The sequence below is a fragment of the Castanea sativa genome, chromosome 1 (assembly GCF_040712315.1).
Source record: "Castanea sativa cultivar Marrone di Chiusa Pesio chromosome 1, ASM4071231v1".
Classification (NCBI taxonomy): domain Eukaryota; kingdom Viridiplantae; phylum Streptophyta; class Magnoliopsida; order Fagales; family Fagaceae; genus Castanea; species Castanea sativa.
In genome coordinates this window covers 14,463,213-14,483,983 of record NC_134013.1, presented here as the reverse complement: position 1 = coordinate 14,483,983, position 20,771 = coordinate 14,463,213, and the positions used below count along the sequence as shown (strand labels likewise).

At 33.8% G+C, this 20,771-nt stretch overlaps 1 protein-coding gene across 1 annotated transcript; it reads left to right on the top strand.

Annotated features, from left to right (window-relative positions):
• Nucleotides 1–7,573: 7,573 nt before the first annotated feature.
• LOC142637905 (putative glutathione S-transferase) lies at nucleotides 7,574–9,409 on the top strand. The gene is made up of 2 exons (XM_075811873.1): nucleotides 7,574–8,040; nucleotides 8,851–9,409. Exons 1-2 carry the CDS (start codon nucleotides 7,618–7,620, stop codon nucleotides 9,193–9,195), a joined length of 768 nt encoding a protein of 255 aa, XP_075667988.1. The 5' UTR covers nucleotides 7,574–7,617; the 3' UTR covers nucleotides 9,196–9,409.
• Nucleotides 9,410–20,771: the final 11,362 nt, after the last annotated feature.

Below are 20,771 nucleotides of genomic sequence, written 5' to 3'. Positions count from 1 at the left end.
CCTTACCCCAATACACAATTGGACTTGTTCTGTAGTGGCAAACTCTCCTTTTCAATGCACAGCTCCTAGTACGTGACTAACCAATAGATGCGCGGATCCTAGTACGCGACGTAATCACCAACTTGAGAAAGATGTTGGCTGCAAAGTTCTTCAGTTCGTCAACACGATGAAGATCACGAAGTTGCTTGGTCACAAAACCCAACAGCATACAAACACAATAGCTTCTTCAAGAGAAAGATGAACTAGGACAAATTTTTTCTCTGGTCACAATTTGCATGAACAAAACTTTGCTTTACACTTGAGCAACTGTGCAACCTTTGACAGCCCTTAAAATAATCCTTATATATGTTTAGGGTTGTGAGAAAATAAAACCTAAACATGTACACATGGATTGGAGTGAAATTAGATTTAAAAAATTGATTTTCATAAATCTTGATAGATATCCTATCTATCAAACAACTGTCGAGTATCAAGATAAAACAGCCTTTTAAACCTCAATAGATGCTATTTGTCGAGCTAGCTGTCAAGCTTTAAAATCCAGCACTTCTTCACTTGTTTCTTGGACAGATTCGCATGACTTTAATATTTGGACTTGAACTCTTATTCCTTGAAGTATTAAACATCCTAGATCTACCCAATTACAAGTAAAGTGTGTTTTGTCAAAGGATTAGTCAATTCTAAATTACATATGTTCCTAACATGAATCACATATGTTTTAACAATCTCCCCCTTTAGCAATCCCTGACAAAACCACAGCAAACAAATGAACATATGAGAGAAGTCATAAATCACTCAACTCATACTCACTTATTGAATGCAATAAAATCTATCCTAATACAAACTCTTGAAAAAAATTGCAAGAAGAGATTTCACGGCAAGAAAACTTTGACAACCTGTATTTCTGAAACACTTTAAACAAAACTCATCACGACATCATAGTGTGAAACAGAATTAAAATATTGCATACAAGTAATCAGAAGCATGTGCATAAAGAGAGAAAAGAAACAACACATGAAGAGATAGGTGAAAGAATGTAATAACAACCTCAAATATATATATATATATATCAATAATAAGTACAAGATTTGCTATCACAAAGTGGTCGCAAGACCAAAGGTACAAGAACAAAGTATCTTAATGATAAAGAAAAGAAAAGATACATAAGTCCTCACTACATCCCTCAACAAGTATAGACTCTCCCCCTAACAAAAATCTCCTATACTAACTCTCTCCCTAAGTAACTCAAGCAGTCATCTTATCATCACTAGAAGAGCTAGCACCATCACCCTCAAGCAGTCATCTTATCGTCACTAGAAGAGCTAGCACCATCGTCCTCATCCTCAAAAGTCTCTAGAGAAGGAGTGAGAGACTCTACGAAGCCACCAAGGCGAGCCTGTCATTGTGTAATATGACCAACACGAGTGTTCACCTGACATAACTCATTGCTGAGAGTGTCAAGAAAAGCATTCATGCACTGAAGCTGCGCCATAATCGCCTCGAGTGGCACCATCTGTGGAAGAAGAAGGAGCGGATGTGGATGGAGCCGAAGAAACTGGAGAGGTCGTCGTCTCGGTCCATGGTCGCTTTGGTAGAAGTTAGGCCTCACTTCGTTTAAAAGTAGCTGCATCAATGGCACACATGACAAAGAAAGGATCTGACACAAGAAAGGAGACCAAAAAATGGTGAAAGATCCTCGTGATAGCTGAAGAAAAAATAAGCTTATCACAAGTCGTTGTATCTCTATAGACATTTATGAGGGAAAGGATGAAGTGAGAAAGGAAGTCTATAGTGAAGTGCTCTAGAAGGGATAACAAAAATCGAGCATGAGGCTCTGTGATAGAGTTATAGTGTGACAAAGGATGGAGAATGAATGTCATCACCATGTTAAGAAACCTCAGACCTTTAGCAAAGGTTGAGCAACGGGTGTTTTGACGATCACCCTGTTAGGATGTGTGCCCTTAAATCCTATCGTATGATGCTATGTATGACATTAATGTTGTGATTAATAAAGTTGTTTTATTATTATCTAAAAATAATGGTAACATGAATATTGGGATATTAGCATATAGTCCATGAGATGCATAGTATGTAATTTATGTGAAAAGTCACAGAAGATATAAATCACAAGTTCTTTGTAAACTCAGAATTTTAGTTCATAGTCGGTGATAAAATTGGGCATTTCTTCTGCGAAGACTATAATATATCAACTAAGATGATTTGTCTTGATCATGGAAATGGAGATTTCTAGTTGGTATGTTGATATATTTTAAAAGTTAAGACATATTGAACTGGACTATTGTGAGATTTATTATTCTCCTAACGAATGTCAAATGAATAATAAATCTCACGACTTCTATTTACAAGAACTCTTAATCCTAAGAGAATAATGGACTTGATCATGAAGTGTAGGTTGCTTTGATATATCAAGAGTGAGATTTAAAGTAACGATCAAAACCTTAGTATGTTGGGCAACCACATTTAGTGTTAATGGAACATATATTTTCAAGATGGAATTTATAGTCTCTTAACGGAGATATTAAATATTTTCTTTGAGATAAGTTTAATGGGTTTGGTTATTCAGAGAGTTAGGCCCAACCATTTTAGTAAGGAGTTACTAAACTATATATTTATAGAATTGGATTTCATAAATATATGATGAATAACTTAGAGGATTAAATCAAGCACTCAAGGAATTAAGATGTAGTAATTTTCAAAGTGACAGACTACTTTCATGACTTTGTATTACTACGAATATTTTATGAAGGGGTTGCATGTACAATAAAGTTTTAGAATATAATTTATAGATAAGGCCTAGAGTACAGCTATATTTATATAGTAGTATTAAATATAGTTAATGGTAACTTTGGACTTGTCAAGAGTTGACAGAAAAGGTCAAGGCCTATTGAAGCTAGTGTCTTATTGGTCCCTTTTAATCCCACTCCAAGCCACACACTTAAGCTCAATTGGAAAGGCCCAAAAGGCCAGCCCAATTAGATAATCAGTTAGATATTAAGGGAGAAGCATACAAATTTTGGGGAGGAGAACAACACTATTGGGAATGTGAGTGTTAGTCACTCTCTTATTTTCCCTTGGAAAACTGATTGAGAGACCCCACTTCTTAGGTGCTAGTAGAATTGGAGTGAAGATTAAAAGTGTTCCCAAGTTCTTCTAATCTTTGTTTTGAAATTCACCGCTTCAAGGTACGCTCACTTGTTCTTAAATTCTGAAATTTACATGGTGCATGTTATCAATTGCGAATGAAGTAGATCCGTTAATTTTTCACTTGCCATGTTTTGTATGAGATACAAACCATGGACTATCCTCCAGAGGAGTGATCTAAAGTAACGATCAAAACCTCAGTATCTTGCACATCTATATTTTGAAGAGAAACTTCCAGTTACATTGTCATATGCACAAGCTTCTGTTTTACTCTGCATTGGCTTGCAAGGCCATAGCTTTTCTTATCTCGAGGTTTGTTTCTCAACTTGGATGATGTAGTCATTCATTGAATATACGATTCTCCTAAGCATATTGTTATGCATGAGTCTTACCCTACTACTCTTGTCTCACCTTACACGTCAAACCGTACACACTTGTTCGGATATTCAAGTAGGAGACACTCTTCTATAAGATTGGATTTTTTGACATCTTTGTTTTTTCCTTTATTCTTATCAGCATCTATGGATGGAGACATGATTGCTTAAACTCTTATTTTACAGGGACAAATGAAGCTAGAAAGAGAATAAATAATGTCACTGTTTATCAAAGTTATGAAAAAGTTCTACAAATATTTGCTCAGTTGTTCTTCCAAGGAGGTTGAGTCAACCCTGCTTTGACTGAAAGAAGTAAGTTGAGCGACTGAGGAAGCATTTCCATGATTTAGAACATGAATGTGCAATTCCTGCTTTCCCATCTAAGTATCTATCTATAATTTATGTTATTAGTAAGTTGGCCAAAATAGCCAAGTACCACTATTTGGCAAAATATGTAGGATCTACCACTGTTTGCAAAATAATTAAGGATCTACCATTTTTTTAAAACTCGAGTTTGCCGTGTAACTCAAGTTTCACAAGTTACGTCTCCTTTGTTGCCCTCTCATCCCTTACCAGAGAGCTCATGCCAGGTTCTAGGCTGATTTTGTTGATAACAAGGTACGTTTTATCATTTATGCAAAATATATTTGGTTTGGTTTATTATATATATGTTTTGATAGGCCAAAAACATATTGACCCTTGTGATGGATTAAGTTGATTAATTAGCCAAGTTATTAATTAATCAAATTAACATGCAAAACGCGTGGTAGCACAAACAAATCACCAATTAAACTAAGTATGCAACGGAAATTAAATGACACGGTGATTTGTTTACGAATGGGGAAAATCTACATGGCAAAAACCCCACCGGGTGATTTTAAGGTCACCACTCCCAAAATTCCACTATTATCACAACAAGCAGTTACAAGTAAAGGAATCCCAAGTATCTTACCAACCTACAGTTGAACCCTTAACCCCAATACCCAATTGGACTTGTTCTGTAGTGACAATTTCTCCTTTCAATGCACGGCTCCCAAGTACATGACTAACCAAATGCGTGGATCCCAATACGCGACTTCAATCACCAACTAGAGAAGATTTTTGGATGTAAAGTTCTTCAATTCATCCACACGATGAAGATCAAGAAGATGCTTGGTTACAAAACCCTACGGTGCACATTACACAGCAACTTCTTCACAAGAAAGATGAATTAGGGCAAGAACTTTGTCTCTGGTCACAACTTGCTTGAACAAGGATTTCTCAATGCTTGTGCAACTTGTGTCCTCTTTGACGGCCCTTAAAATAATCATTTTATATGTCTAGGGTTAGGAGAAAAGAAGGCCCAAAGACTCATCCACGGATTGGAATCAAAACAGAACTCAAAATCTGTTTTTCTTAAACCTCGACAGATAGAGGTGTCGAGAAGCTGTCGAGCCACGGGGCTGAACAGCTCTTTAAACCTCGACACATGCTAGCTGTTGAGCTTTAATGAACTTGCACTTTTCAGCTTGTTTCTTGGACAGACATGATGGCTTCAACACTTGATCTTAAAACACAGTTTCTTGAAGCATTAAACACATCCTAAATTTACCCAATTACAAGTAAAGTGCGTTTTGTCAAAGAATTAGCCAACTACATAAAATAATGACATATGTTCTAAACAAGTGAGGCACATATGTCCTAACATGTTTGAATCGTTAGATTTGCTAGATTTTATTTTAGAAGCTATTATATATTCATTTGTGTAATGTTTAAAGATTCTATTAGAGTTAACTAATTAATATTCAGTCTCTACTGTTAAATCTACTCCTGCATTTCTGATTCTACTTGAAGTTTTTGTTGTTTCTAATCCTAGTAGATCCAAGAGATCAGAGCAGAGTGTAGTTGGGAAATAGGTTAAACCCCTTTTATGATTACTAATTTACTAATATGTCCTATGCCAAAGAAGATTGATGAATGAAAGGGGTGGGGGGGGGGGGGTGGTTGGAATGAAAAATGATGGTTTTTGTTTGCTTTTCATTAACATGTTGAATTTACTTAGTTTTTTTCAAACATTCATTCTGCCTACTCTTAGCATTTTCATGTTATATTTTCAAGAGAGTCCAGTAGTATATGATATTATTTTTTAGGACAGTCCTATAGTTTGTCACTATCTTATACGCAATCATCTACTATGTGTGGGTGCCAATTAGTTTAATTGGTAAATTTTTTGTTAATCAAAGAATGGACTTAGTTTTGAATTCCTTCCGCTTACAATAAAAGGAAATGCATTGGGGTATTGGCATTATAGTGAAGAATAATCATCATGCAATGAGAAGGAGGTCATATGAGTTCATCTCATAGAATACTTTTTTTCTGAAGGTTTAAAGAAATATTCTTCTATATTGATTTGAAATTCATTCTTGTCATTTTTCATCCTTTTATATAATCTGTGGAAAATACAAGTTTATTATGTTTCATGGAAGGTATTGACCACAAAAGGGGAAGAGCCGGAGGCAGGCAAGAAGGAATTCATTGAAACCTTCAAGATATTGGAGTGGGAGCTTGGTGACAAGCCTTACTTTGGGGGTGAAACATTTGGATTTGTGGACCTTTCTCTTATCCCCTTCTACAGCTGGTTCATTGTCTATGAGATCTTTGGCAATATCAACATAGAGGCAGAGTGCCCCAAGATTATTGCATGGGCTAAGAGGTGCCTGCAGAAGGAGACTTTGGCCAAGTCTCTTCCCGACCAGAAGAAGGTTTATGAGCTTGTTGGGTAGTCGAGGAAAAGGGGTGGCTTGGAGTAGAGTAATGGTTAGGCTCAAATCTGAAAGTGTTAGCATGTTCAAATGGTTGTGTAAGTTCTGTGAGCCTGTGACTTTATTTTATGTGGAGTATACATAAATTTCAGTACATGTGCAAATGCTGGGCCATATTAACCACCTTAGTTATAATATGTGAAAATCCCCACCCCCAAAAGAAGTAATGTCTCAAACTTGATTATTTCACACCTTGTACACAAGATACCCTAGAAACAAAGAGCGTGTAACTTTGGTGTACAAAAAAAGTAGAGTGGGACCCGCAAAATGAAAATTTGGTGAGAAAAAAAATATATAGAGGGAAGCTTGTAAACATACATGCCCATGGTTTTATAACCAAATACAATGCTTGGTTGACCAAAAACAGTACTTGTCTTGTGAAGAAATAAGCTACCTTTTTCTAGAATAAGTTTCTTTGCTACGGGGCCCATAAAATAGAAAATTTAAGCCAAAAGCCAACTGATCCTCGTAATAGTGTGCGTTAGGGATTAGATTTTAAGCCAACTCTCTAATTCCAAATCATCAATCAAAAGTAAAAGTCAACAATGCCCCACAAGAGTGCGTATGGGATTTGCTTGAAAATATTTTGCTCAATTTTAGTGAGGTTTGGCCTTTATATAAGGGATCTCAAGTGAGCCTTCTTATTTGGTGCCACTCTCCTTACGGGAAACGTGTTGGCTAAGTGGAGTTAGTGAGAGCGAATTTTAGGAAGAAGATTACTCTAATATTCTGAAGTAGTAGACTTATTGAGTAAATTCCGTTTGTAAAATTTAAGTATAACTGAATCTGAAAGAGTCTTTCTTTGGAAGAGTCTCATTTGGAAAAGCCTCATTTGGAAGAGTATCCCTAGAAGAACTAACCTTTGTTAGAGAATGTCATTTAGGAGAGTTTCCCTTTTCAAATGGAAGGTACTATGGTCATCCATGGGGTTGGACAACTTACTTCGAGTGGTTATGATGGAAGGCCAGTATTTTAGACTTGTTGGGTGAGTCTATTGTAGAGAGGCATGTAGTTCATTTAAAACATTATACGAAGACAAATAAAGTATAAGTGTTGTGTCTATTTGGCTTGAGCTATAAACTCAGTTTTTAGCTTTTAAATTTTATGTACAATTTTTTAAAACCCCATTCTTTTTTCTCACCTTTTTTTTAAGTATACGTATACTTTGGTATACTTTTTTCTCACTTTTTGCAGCAAAAATTTTCAGCAAAAGTTTAAGTAAACTTTTTCCAAGCTAAATAGACACTATTTGTAGTCATCACTCAACAACTTTACCACCATTTATGGTCATATCCGCCTTTGATTATAAATCTTTAAGTCTCTTCGAAGCGTTTTTGCATTCTTTTTTCATTTGCCTCAATACCTTGAGTTCTGTAGCAATGGCGGACAAGGTGATTCTGATGGATTTCTGGGCCAGCATGTTTGGGATGAGGGTCAGAATTGCACTGGCCGAGAAGGGTATCGAGTATGAGTGCAAGGAAGAAGACTTATGGACAAAAGCTGCAGTAAAGAGCCCCCTGCTTCTAGAGATGAACCCCATTCACAAGAAGATGCCAGTTCTCATCCACAATGGGAAACCGGTGTGTGAGTCACTCATCATTGTTCAGTACATAGATGAGGTCTGGAAGGATAGGTCTCCTTTGCTGCCTTCTCATCCTTACCAGAGAGCTCATGCTAGGTTTTGGGCTGATTTTGTTGATAAAAAGGTACGTTTTATCGTTTATGCAAAATACTTTATGTTTGGTTTATTATGTTTGACTCGTTAGGTTTGCTAGATTTTATTTTAGAAGCTATTATGTATTTATTTGTGTAATGTTTAGATACTATTACAGTTAACTTATATTCAGTTTCTGCTGTATCTGCTCCTGAAAATTTGATTCTACTTGAAGTTTTTGTTTCTAATCCTAGTAGATCCAAGAGAACAGAGCAGAGTGTAGTTGGGGAATAAGTTAAACCCCTTTATGATTACTAATATGTCCTATGCCAAAGAAGAAAAGATGAACGAAGTAAAGGGGGGAAAAAAGAAGAAAAAAAAAATTGGTGGCTTTTGTTTGCTTTTCCTTGACATGTTGAATTTATGTAGTTTTTGGGTACTGAGTCGAACATTCTTTCTACCTACCCTTAGCATTTGTCAAGTTATATTTTCAAGAGAGTCCAGTGGTATATGATTCTATTATATTTTCTAGGAGAGTTCTATAGTTTGTCGATATCTCACAAGCAATCATCTATTATGTGAGGGTGCCAGTTAATTTAGCAAGTTTTTTTGTAATCAAACAATGGACTTGGTTTTGAATTTTGCCTACAACAAAAGGAAATTTATTTTTGTATTGGCATGATAGTAAAGAATAATCATCAATTCATCATGCCATTGTGAGAAAGAGGTCATTTGAGTTCATTTCATAGAATACTTTTTTCTTGAGGTTTGAAGAAATTAATATTCTTCTATCCCATTAGATTTGATTTGAAATTCATTCTTGTCATTTTTCATCCTTTTATATAATCTGGGGAAAATACAGGTTTATGATGCTTCATGGAAGGTATGGACTACCAAAGGAGAAGAGTTGGAGGCAAGCAAGAAAGAATTTATTGAAGCCTTCAAGATATTGGAGGGGGAGCTTGGTGACAAGCCTTACTTTGGGGGTGAAACATTTGGGTTTGTGGACCTTTCTCTTATCCCCTTCTACAGCTGGTTCATTACCTATGAGATCTTTGGCAATATCAACATAGAGGTAGAGTGCCCCAAGATTATTGCATGGGCTAAGAGGTGCCTGCAAAAGGAGACTGTGGCCAAGTCTCTTCCTGACCAGAAGAAGGTTTATGAGTTAGTTGTGCACTTGAGGAAAAGGGATGGCTTTGAGTAGATTAATGGTTAGGCTCGAATCTGGAAGTGTCAACATGTTCAAATGGTTGTTTAATAGTGTTGATTACATTTTGTAATGTGTAAGTTTTGGGTTTGTTTACTTTCAAAATAAAGTTTGGGTCTGTTTCATCTAGGTCCGTTGAACCTGTAAGACACTTTGGTATGTCTATTGAGCTTTAAAATAGTGTAAAAAACGCATTGAAATTGCATAAAAAGCAATGAAGGGTTGGCATTTGAATTATGAAAAAAATACGAAATTCACACCTGCAACTGATGGAATTTTGAGCTAGAATTTTGAGCTACAGGAAAATTCCATTTATGGATTTAATTTCATATACCGTAATATGTTGTTGAAACGCACAAAAAAGGGAAAACAATCATTTGTAATATTCATTGGCTTTTCAAGCATTTGTCATTTTTTTGAGAAGAAGCATTTGTCAATTTTGATTAAAAGTGTCGAGTTGTAGGTAATTTATATATGATTCAAATAAAAATTGTATAGTGACTTCGTTGTATCATTCTAAATCCCAATCATGTCATTATGCCCATAAGCATCTCTATGAATTTTTTTTTGTAAGACAGCTTTATAAATTGAATATGCAAAATGTCCATCTCAAATTCATATTTTCAATCCTGATAGCATCTAATTGATTAGGCATTTTCTCACCCAAATTAGAAAGAAAAAAAAAAGTTACATTTTTCTATTTTATCTACTCACTTTAATAACATGCTATTTGCAAACCCACATGATGTGTAGAAATAAATAATTATTTTGTATTGTAATATAATATATGATTTTTCTCTAAAATTTTTTGAAGATAATATGTTCTCTTTAAAAATTAAACAATTTCTATTCGGTCCAATTAAGTCTACTTTGGTCCAATTTAGTCCACTCGGTCAATTTCGGTCCCCTTTCCGTCCATTTTAGACTAATTAATCCTTAAATTGATTCTTTTTGTAGGTTTTCTTTTAAATTTTAGCTCAAAAATTCTTTTTTTTCCTTAATTTTTGGGTTGAAAAGTATGAAATTTATTATATTTGGATTAAACTCTTTAGTTTTGAGTAAAAAAATACAAAGAAAATACTAACATAGACATTAGAAATTAGAAATATGAGCCCTAAAAATGATAAATATTCAAAAGTCTTATTCGGTCGACATTGGTTCTATTCGGTCCATTCTGTCCTCTTTGGTCTAATTTGGACCTATTCAGTCCATTCTATCCACTAAAGTTATATTCGGTCCAGTTGGTCTTATTCAGTCTCCTTCGGTCCAATTCTGTCTATTCAGTCTACATTAGCCCTATTTAGTCTACTTTCGTCCTATACGGTCCATTTTGTTCACTTTGATTCTATTCGGTCCATTCTGTCTACTTCAGTCCTATTCAATGCACATTGGTCCTATTTAGTCCATTCATTCTTATTCGGTCCACCTTGTTCCTATTCGGTCCATTCATTCCTATTATGTCCATTTAGTCCACTTTGTTCCATTTGGTCCATTCGAATCACTTTGATTCATTTTGGTCCACTTCGATCTATTTTTGTGCACTTACATAATGGGAAAAGACATGTGTGAGTTGAAAGCACCTAATCTAAATCAAAATTTATTAAAAATTTATATAAATCTCAAACTCATAATATATAAAATCTTAATTATAGCATTTATTGTTACTACGCTTTTGTTGAGTACATTAATGTAGCATTTGAGTTCACTTTGATACGGCTAAATTTAAGTGAAAATCTTTCTAAATATAAGTGCTATGAATATTCAAATGTAATCTTTAGGGAAATTATTCATTTGTTTTAACGTTGTTACTTTAAAATTAATTGTATGAGGTTGATTATACATCTAAGCAAAGTAAATAAATATATACATATATGTATGTCTATGTATAATTTTTATTTAAATAAATTATTCAAATTATTTATTCTCATTGAATATGTTTAATTTATTCTCTCTCTCTCTCTTCTCTCTCTCTCTCTCTCTCTCAAAGCATCCCTTGCCCCTTTGTTGCTGATGTACTCAAGCCTTTGCCATCGGCCCTCCGCATCATCCTTGCCCACCTAATGTATTGTTCTCAACCTTCGTCACGTCTTTGTATATGATTCACGGCTTTGATCCTTCCCCTTCCGTGATCTACAACATTTCTACCATCATGAAGATCCTCTCGCCACCACGACACTCATCACCAAAGGCACAAACATATTTTTTTCAATTATTAAGGAGAGGAGAAAGATGTTTGAGATAGAGAATCTAGAGATCACCAAATATTTTATTATGATAAAATGATTTACAAATCAACAATGACTATTTATACCAAAATAGTCACTATAGATATGTAAAAATCGTTCTCTCTTATTTATAACAATAAATTATGAAATTCTATTTTACTTTAGTATTTTCTCCTTCTTGCTGAACCACCGTAAAAAAAAATTAAAAATTAAAAATCTCTCACGCTTTCTCAATCTGTGGCTAGCTTCCTCTTACCATATTTAAAAGAAGAGTAATACTTAAAACACAAACAACTTTACAAATTTTTTACATAGCATTGATGTGGTGTGATCCACATTAGCTTTTAAAAACAATTATTAAATGATATTTTTATTTTTATTTATCAAAATAATATTTGCATTTTATTTAGTAGGCATGAAACTGGTTAATCTATATCAGTCACAATATCATTCAATTTTCAAATTTGTAAACACATATAATATGATCAAATTGTTGCACCACTCTTATTGTCTTTCTGATTTGTTTATAATATATAACACTAGATATTACAATTTTTTCGAAGTAAAAATATTGAAATATTTGAGGAAACTAAAGAAACTAACAAAATGCATCGCACATCTTTTGGGAACTAGGTGGTTCACGCTTGACAAAAAGGCCAAGTATGTTGAGATGAAAACTTCACAGTTGTATGTCTGCCTCCTGTCATCTATGTTCCAGATCACAACTCGTCTATTACCAAAAGAGAGCCTTACCACCTTTGCATTTAGAACATGGTAAATCCCCTTCCCACTTCCCCGTTCCCTGTTGTATGTACACCGGACTAGAGCTGTGTACCAAACTGCAGCCAGCCATGGTGGATTGATTGAACCCAATGCCTCACATGTTGTTATCGAAGTTGTCTGTATATTGGTTCAATTTATGTCCATTGCCACCTACTATTGGATGTCCACCATCCACCATCATCAAATTTAGTTGGAACGCCAGTTGGAATGCTATTGTTGGATCCAGTATTGTTGTTGTGACTTTGGGCTTGCAAATACTGTTGTAACAGAAGTGGGTATGTGATTGGCGTGAAGCCAAATCCTTTTATGTAAGGGATACAAGTCACTTGTTGATTCACTTGTAGTGAAAATAGGATGGGGCTCAGGACAAACCAAAGTTGACTCAAGTACTTATGGGTAGTGAGCAAGCAAATTATAAACGATGGTTTCTAAACACCCACACCTTTGTGTATTCCAACGCAACCAAATCTGGGGTAATCGGTTCTACACTTACATTTGTAGGTAAATATAAAGATATAAAAGTTAAAATGGATGATAAAGAGTTAGTGAAATGTTTAATTTCACGTTGAAAATGAGAGGGACTATTTCATTTTTTTTAATTGTGGTAATTAATGGGCTAATATGTATTGGAGCAGATATTGGGCTAAATATTGGACTATATATTTTATTTTATTCTTTTTAATTGTGATGATTAATTACCATATCCGTTGATGAGTTGAAATTATTATATATACTATACTACAACAATTACTGCCTCTTGGATCCTCCTACACTATAACAAGCATTCTACACATTATACTATGCTTCAGCAATTACAAGCATTCTACATACTAAAAAAAGCAATTACAAGCATTTTACACTCTAAAAAAAGCAATTACAAGTGTTCTACACACTATACTACAACAATTACAAGCATTCTACGCACTAAAAATATATGTTGCACTAAAAAAAAAGCAATTACAAGCATTCTACACACTAAAAAAGAAATTACAAGCATTCTAAACACTATACTACAACAATTACAAGCATTCTACAACTAAAAAATATACTACACTAAAGAAAAAGCAATTACACACTAAAAAATATACTACATTAAAGAAAAAGCAATTACAAGCATTCTACACACTATACTACAGCAATTACAAACATTCTACACACTAAAATATAGCAATTATAAGCATTCTACACTAGAAAAAGCTCCTTATCTCCTTATCTGCCCAGCAATTACAAACATTATACATACTAAAAAATGCCTATAAACCAATATACTATAGCAATTACAAGCATTCTACACACTAGCCTATAAACCAAAATACTAAAGCAATTACAAGCATTCTACACACTAAAAAATAAAGAGATTCTTGGCAAGAAAGGATGCTCTAACCGTACAACATTTGTTGGGCTATTGTATCCTAAGGGGGACAAGTTAGAGAAGTTCTTCCTGTAATCCACAACCCTAAACATTCCTTCTAGGTTCTTTTTTGAAAGAAAAAAAAGTGTAAGAAATTGGTAGTCTCTTGAGTTCTCTTTGGGAAGAACCCCTTGAAAGGCTGTTTGATTTGCAGCTTTTGTGAACTGCACATCCTTGAGGAGGAGGAGGAGGAGGAGGGGGAGGTGTAGGAGGAGGCGTATGTATCATTCTCAAAGAAACCAGAGTCTAAGAACAAGAGGGAGAAAAATTTTTAAGAACTAGAGAGAGAAAGTGCAAGCCATTTCCAAATTCAAACCTAATAGTATAAATAACGGTCTAGGGCTTGGGGTTTTGTACGACATGGAGAGAAAGAAGAGAGGTTATAAATTGAAGCCTGTGAAGTGTGAATTTAAAATTTGAAAAAGTTGTTGTCCAAATTTTTTTTTGTTTTTACCAAAATGCCATTTACGGCTAAGAGTCTAGCTCAATGATGGCATAACTATTTGTTATTTAAGTTTTTTTTTTTTTTTTTGGAGAGAGTTTTAATCTATGGTGTCCGCTTCTGATGATAACTCTTTATCATCAAACCGAGACAACAATCGGTTTCTAGTATAGGTGGGGATTAAACCACAAATCTCTTATTCAACCATCAGAGACTTTACTAATTAAGCTAATTAAAACCTGCTATAATTAAAGTTTTTGTTTCAACTAATTTTTAATAATGGCATATAATTTTTTTATGAACTAATGGCATGTAACTATTTATAAACAATCCATCATTTATAAATTGTTATATACCAACTATTTATAAACAATCCATCATTTTTTTTTTTTTTACCATGAATTTATACTTTACCACAATGTAAGGTACATACACTCTCATGCAGGGCTATAAATGAATCAAGTCATTCATAAACAGTTTGCGCTTAACTCGAAAAAAATGTCATTCATGTTTGTTTTTTATAAATGAGCCAAGTTGAACCTTAATTTTAGACTTGTTTAGTAAAAAAAAATGAGTCTAATAAAAAAAATCATGAATAGACTTGTGAACAATAGAGCTTGATACAAAACAAGTTGAGCTTAAGCCAGTATATGACATTGGTATCAAGCTTGATATGTGATTGAAAATAAACTCAAATCTTACTAAGCTTTTAATTAATTGAGTGTCAAGACCACGTATCTAAACCAAATGAGTTTCATAATATGCTTAATATAGGCTTGATAATGTACTTGTATTGGATCTCAAGCTCAAAAGCTTGATATTGAGTTCAAGCTCAACTTAACTAATAAATCAAGTCAAGCCAAAATATATAGTCCCCCTTCAAAAAATAATAATTTTTCCTATAATTACCAACTGCTCTTTAATTTTAATCATACAATAATTCACATAAAAGAGAAGATAGCTGGTTACCTTACCTTGCATTGAATTTCTCCAAGGATACAAAATAATTTTCTACACTAAATTGACTTTTTCCAAGTTAGTAGATTTATTATATACTACTAGCCACTAAGCATGCACATGCTTAAATGCTATTATATTTTTTTTTAATAAATGCTAATAATTTTCATTCATCATAATTCGAGGTTGCTGCATTCTTCAATCATAAAAATATTTAGGGTATGATGAGATTTATGTGATTGTGGGTGAAATAATTTTTTATATATACATCTTGTAGGGACAAAGGGCCCAAATAAGGATATTGGGCCATGAGCCGCACCCGAGGACATCAAATAGCCCGAGTACAAATAAATATTGGCGAAGATAGATAGGTTATTGAGCCAAAGATGAGGTTGAGTCACAGTGAACAAGTAATGTTGTCCAAGGAGCGACCCCTCCTTAGACAATAGATCAAAGGCCTGAAGTACGACCCCATCAATCCCTAGGTAGTGGGCAACCATGCTTACAAGGATAAACTTCAGTGAGAGATGAGTCACCAGAGAGATGAGAAATATCTGGGCAGAAAGCTGCTACTATCGCATTGAATACTCTGCATCTAACCCCCTAACCGCATTAATGTGGAAGTGATACTTAAATAGAAACTTTCAGCCTTACAGCTACCCACAAAGACGGAGACTGTGGCCAAGTCTCTTCCTGACCAGAATTAGGTTTATGAGTTAGTTGTGCACTTGAGGAAAAGGGATGGCTTTGAGTAAAGTAATGGTTAGGCTCGAATCTAGAAGTGTCAGCATGTTCAAATGGTTGTTTAATAGTGTTAATTACGTTTTGTAATGTGTAAGTTTTGGGTTTGTTTACTTTCAAAATAAAGTTTGGGTCTGTTTCATCTAGTTTCGTTGAACTTATAAGACACTTTGGTATGTCTGCTAAGCTTTAAATCTAAAGGGCACGCATTGTATCATAAATAAGAAAAAGATACTTTGTTGGGCCTGTAAATGTTAGATCATGATGTGACTTTATTTTATTGGAGTATACATAAAGTTTAGTATATGTTCGAATGTGGGGCCGAATTAACCACCCTAGGTATTAATATAATAGTGAATTTTACCATGTATGTGAAGTTTTTTTTACCCCCAAAAAGGTAGTATCTCAAACTTGATTATTTCACACCATGTTCACAAAATAACCTAGAAACATAGCGTGTAGCTTTGATTTACATTTGGTAATAACTTATTTAGTTTTTTGCTGAAATTTTTTTCTAAAACAGTAAATAAAATAACTTAATTGTTGTTTTTTTTGCTAAAAATATTGTAACAAAAAAAAAGTAAATTGGAACCCGCAATATGCAAATTTGGTGAGAAATAATATAAAGTGAGACTCGTAAATAGTACTTGTCCATAGCTTTTTAACCAAATACAGTACTATTGTGTGAAGAAAAATCTACATTTTGCTGGAAATTAGTTTTAGTCTACGGACTCGCTTGGAGCCTATAAATATTATGAAATTTAAGTCAAAAGCTAATTGATCCTTAATAGTGTATATTTGGATTAGATCACAAGCCATTTCTTTTTCTTTTTCTTTTTTTCTTTTTCTTTTTGCGAGTCTCATGTGGGGCATGTAATAAAGAAATTTTTTTTTGTTTGATGGCTTATTTTGTGAGTCCCACTTTTACATTTTTAGTCAAAAAGTAAATACAATTAATTGAATGTGGATCTCACTATGAGTACTTAAAAAAAAATCTTCCAATCAATCAATCAACTTATTTACAGTAACATAAGGAAAAAAAAAAACTAGATAAATTATTTCCAAAAGTTTTTTTTTAATTTAATTTTTCGATAGAAAATTTCCAAAAGTTGATACTTACTAATATCGAAGAATTGGACCCTGCCACGTTCACAACCCTCATGTCTTTGTCCCACTATGAAAGTTGAAGATCTAAAACACTGGGCGAATGGAATTGTCACAAGACTGACTAGGATCTGTTTGGCTTGAAGTAGAAAACACTAAGGGGTCGTTTGGTACAGTAGTTTAAGCAACACTTTTTCAGTTTTTAAATAACATTATACATATTTTCACACACCTTTTCACTCACACGTATTTTCAAAAAATACAAACAACGTTACTAGAACAACATTACCAAACGGCCCCTAAAGAACCCACAAATGGCTGCTTAAAATAATGAATCTAAGGCTGGTTTCAAGGCCATAAATGGCGACAAGAAAACCCAACAAGGTTGTTCTAGCAGTGGAATGACATGGGACAGCGGTGAATCAGCCTCCATAGTAGGTTGTGCCTGTGTGACAAATTGGAAGACTGAAAGACTCAGATTGAATTAATGCCTATTGGTGCGAATCATCGAATTAAGGGGCCAAGCTTGAGCTTTTATGGCTTATGCAAGCAAATCTGCTGCAATTAATGTTGGTCTTTGGCGGCTCATGATTTGGAATTAATCTCATGATTTGAGTTTGATTTTCTGGATTCATAGGTACTATTAAGGGTCATGTTAACAGGTACTCTTAAGACAATTGTTAATAAATCATACTAGGAGAATTTTAACACCACTTTCATGAGAAATATAAAAAACTATTAGAAAAATTAATTGTTTTATCATTTTCCAATAAAATGTTTCTAAAAATGATTCCTAAGGGTATTGGTTAACATTTTCCTAGGGTTGTCCACACCCACCCATGACCTGCAAAATTCGTCCAATCTGGAGTCACTAGAACCAAAACTGTCCAACCCAAGGAGAGAGGCGATCGACAGCAGGTCTTAGAGGTTCAAAACCGATGCCGATGGGTCGAGTGGCGGATCTTCTTCTCCAAAACCCGAGCCACCCGATCCGGCCGACTAAAGGCCAAACCTACCTCCAATCCAGCAAAAACATACTGATTTTCACTCAAATCCAATGAAGACCTTGTGGTTTTTGGTCAGATCTCCTCATTTTTGCTCATATACAGCTACGATCTACTAGATTTTGCTCAAATATAGCATAGATCTTGTGAGTTTTTCTCAAATCCAATGAAAATCTAGTAATTTTTTTGCTAAGATCTGGTAGGTTTTCCTTAAATTCGGCAAATATCTGGTGTTATTTTGCTCAAATCTAGTGGGTTGCTCAAATTCGGCAAAGATCCAACTAAAAATATGTAGATTGCCGCCGTTAAACCTTCGGCAGCATTTTCCCAGCTTCGACCGACCCAACCACCAACCAACCGAGTTCAATCCAACTTGATCTGGTGGCGGGTCTTCTCGTCAAAAACCCGATGTCATCGGGTTGGTCGCGGGTTGGGCATAAACCCGACCCAGACCGACTCATGGACACCTCTACATTTCCCTACTATTTTTTTTTTTATGGGACACATTTCCCTACTATTAATAATAGGATTCCCTATTTGGGTTTTATCATTTTACGTATTAAAATATCCTCACACAAATTCTTAAACTCTCTAAAATACCCTTATCTTTTGTTAAATAATTTTAAATTTAAAAACATAATCAAGTTAAAAGAGTAATTTACTTTTTTTTTTTTTTTAAAGTTCTTAAGTTTTAGGCTTTCAAAATTTTATCAATTTTTACATAGAGAAAGAGCCTAATCAGCAAGCATAACACGTGCGATGAGCCTAGTGTGTCAATATTGTGTTCTAATTTGAGTTCTTTATTTTTTTTTTAAATTAGTTTTTCCTTTAAAATTGGTAAATTAATGAATTTTTATTAAGATGTTGATGTGGCCTTTTTTATTTAATGTCAATAATATTTTTTTAATATTGTTTAGTTGTCATGTAAGCTTCAAGTGTGCTAGAATTGCATACCAATTGCATGGTAAGTGTTTTCTGGTAGTGAATTAATCAAATTGATTACAAGTTGAAAATATCAAAGGTCAAATTAATTGTGCCTCAAAATATTATTTTGCCTAAAATTTTCGTTTGGATTTTAACTTGTTGAGATTGGAGTGCCATTATGCACATAAATCTCTCAAAAAAAGACCATGGATCAAATATGAGCTCACTTGTTTAGGAGGTACAATTAGACCAATATGCCTTTGTCACGAAGGATTTGGCTTAGTGTAGTTCACTAGAGCATGGGATTTGTCATAGTGGTGACGGGCGTTCTTAACTAATTCAATACATTAGAGGTTTGGATCCAAACTTTGACCTATCATGAATCTCCTAACTTAAAATGAAATGTGCTTATTGTGGTTGTTTGATTATAGAAGAGATTATAATAAACATCATTTACACTTTCACCCATTGGATTTTATTTTTGGCTACCATTTTTTAATAATTCAATAGATATAATAGACAAGGGGATTTGACCCTGAAACTCTCCATAAAAAACACTAAAAAATATAAGTTGAGTGATAAAACTTCTTTTGTATTTTTGGCTACTCATTAGATGCAAGTTTCATAACCACTTTACTTTGTAGACTGAGAACGGAAAGGAGGGACAAAAGGCCTAGATCGGATAAGATCCACCTTAAGATACAGTGATGATGAGAGATGACATTACTTTAGTGTGGACCATAAGTTAGAAGGTATGAATTTGAAGTTCTGAATGATGTTTAAAGGGGGAAAAGGAGAGGAAAATTGCACCTGAATTTTTGTACGACAAATCAAACTAATTGCAGGAATTCTATGAAAATATATAAACATCTTAGGGGTGGAAAACAGAACTTCCTTCTCTCTCTCTCTCTTTCTTTTTTAATTTTTTTTTTTAAAATTTATTTATCTCCTCATTTTGAGAACCGTGTAATTTTTGTGAAGATCAGATAACAATCAAAGGGTGAAAACAAATCGAATTGAAGAAGAAATGTGAAGTGTGAACAACCATAAGTCCACATTTTGTGAGATGTCATGATTCATGAATAAAGCATTAGAGCACTACTATTGGAGATGGCATAAAAGTTGTATTTTACTATCTAAAAATCTGTTTTATCTATTATACTAACTTATTTTACAATACTCTAGCTCTACATCATAATTTTTATTTCTACATACAACTAATTAAAATAATATAACTACACAATAAAATAATATTAAATAAGCAGCACAAAAGGTTCATATATATATATATATATATATATATATATATATATATATATATATATATATATATTGGTGTTATATATATATATATATATATATATATATATATATATATATATATATATATTAGGGGGTTCTAAGCAGTACATAATGTTCATAATAAAAAAAATTTATAAAACAAACCTCCACATAATAATTTTTTTTTTTTTTAGTTTTATACTACTTTTAATATGTAAACAATATAAGCTTTATGTCAAGAGCAAAAGACTTAAATAAATAAATAAGAGAGAGCAAAAGACTAAAGGTTATTTAGACCGTTAGAAACGGAAATTTGAACTCTAGAGTCTAGATGTCTTTGTTAAAACCACTAAAAATATCTATTCCCTGTTGAGGTTTTTGGTACAAATAAAAAGTTGGTCACTTAATAAAAATGAGAAATTGCACTTTGTCTACATGTGATTTGTTCAAAAAATACTTTTGAAAATTGTCATTTTACCTAACTATGGTCTTATACGTTAACAGTATTTTGTCCATCTATTCACTTGCCGTTAGTCTAACACCTTTTAAATGAAAAGCATAATACAAACTGAATCAAACACATGAGACCACCCCTTCACTCTCTCTTTGATTGAGCCACTCCATCAAGATCATCATGTGAATTTTTCCACTCTCGAGTGATTATCTTTCCATCACCCCAGTGATAGAGTTTGAGGAATTTT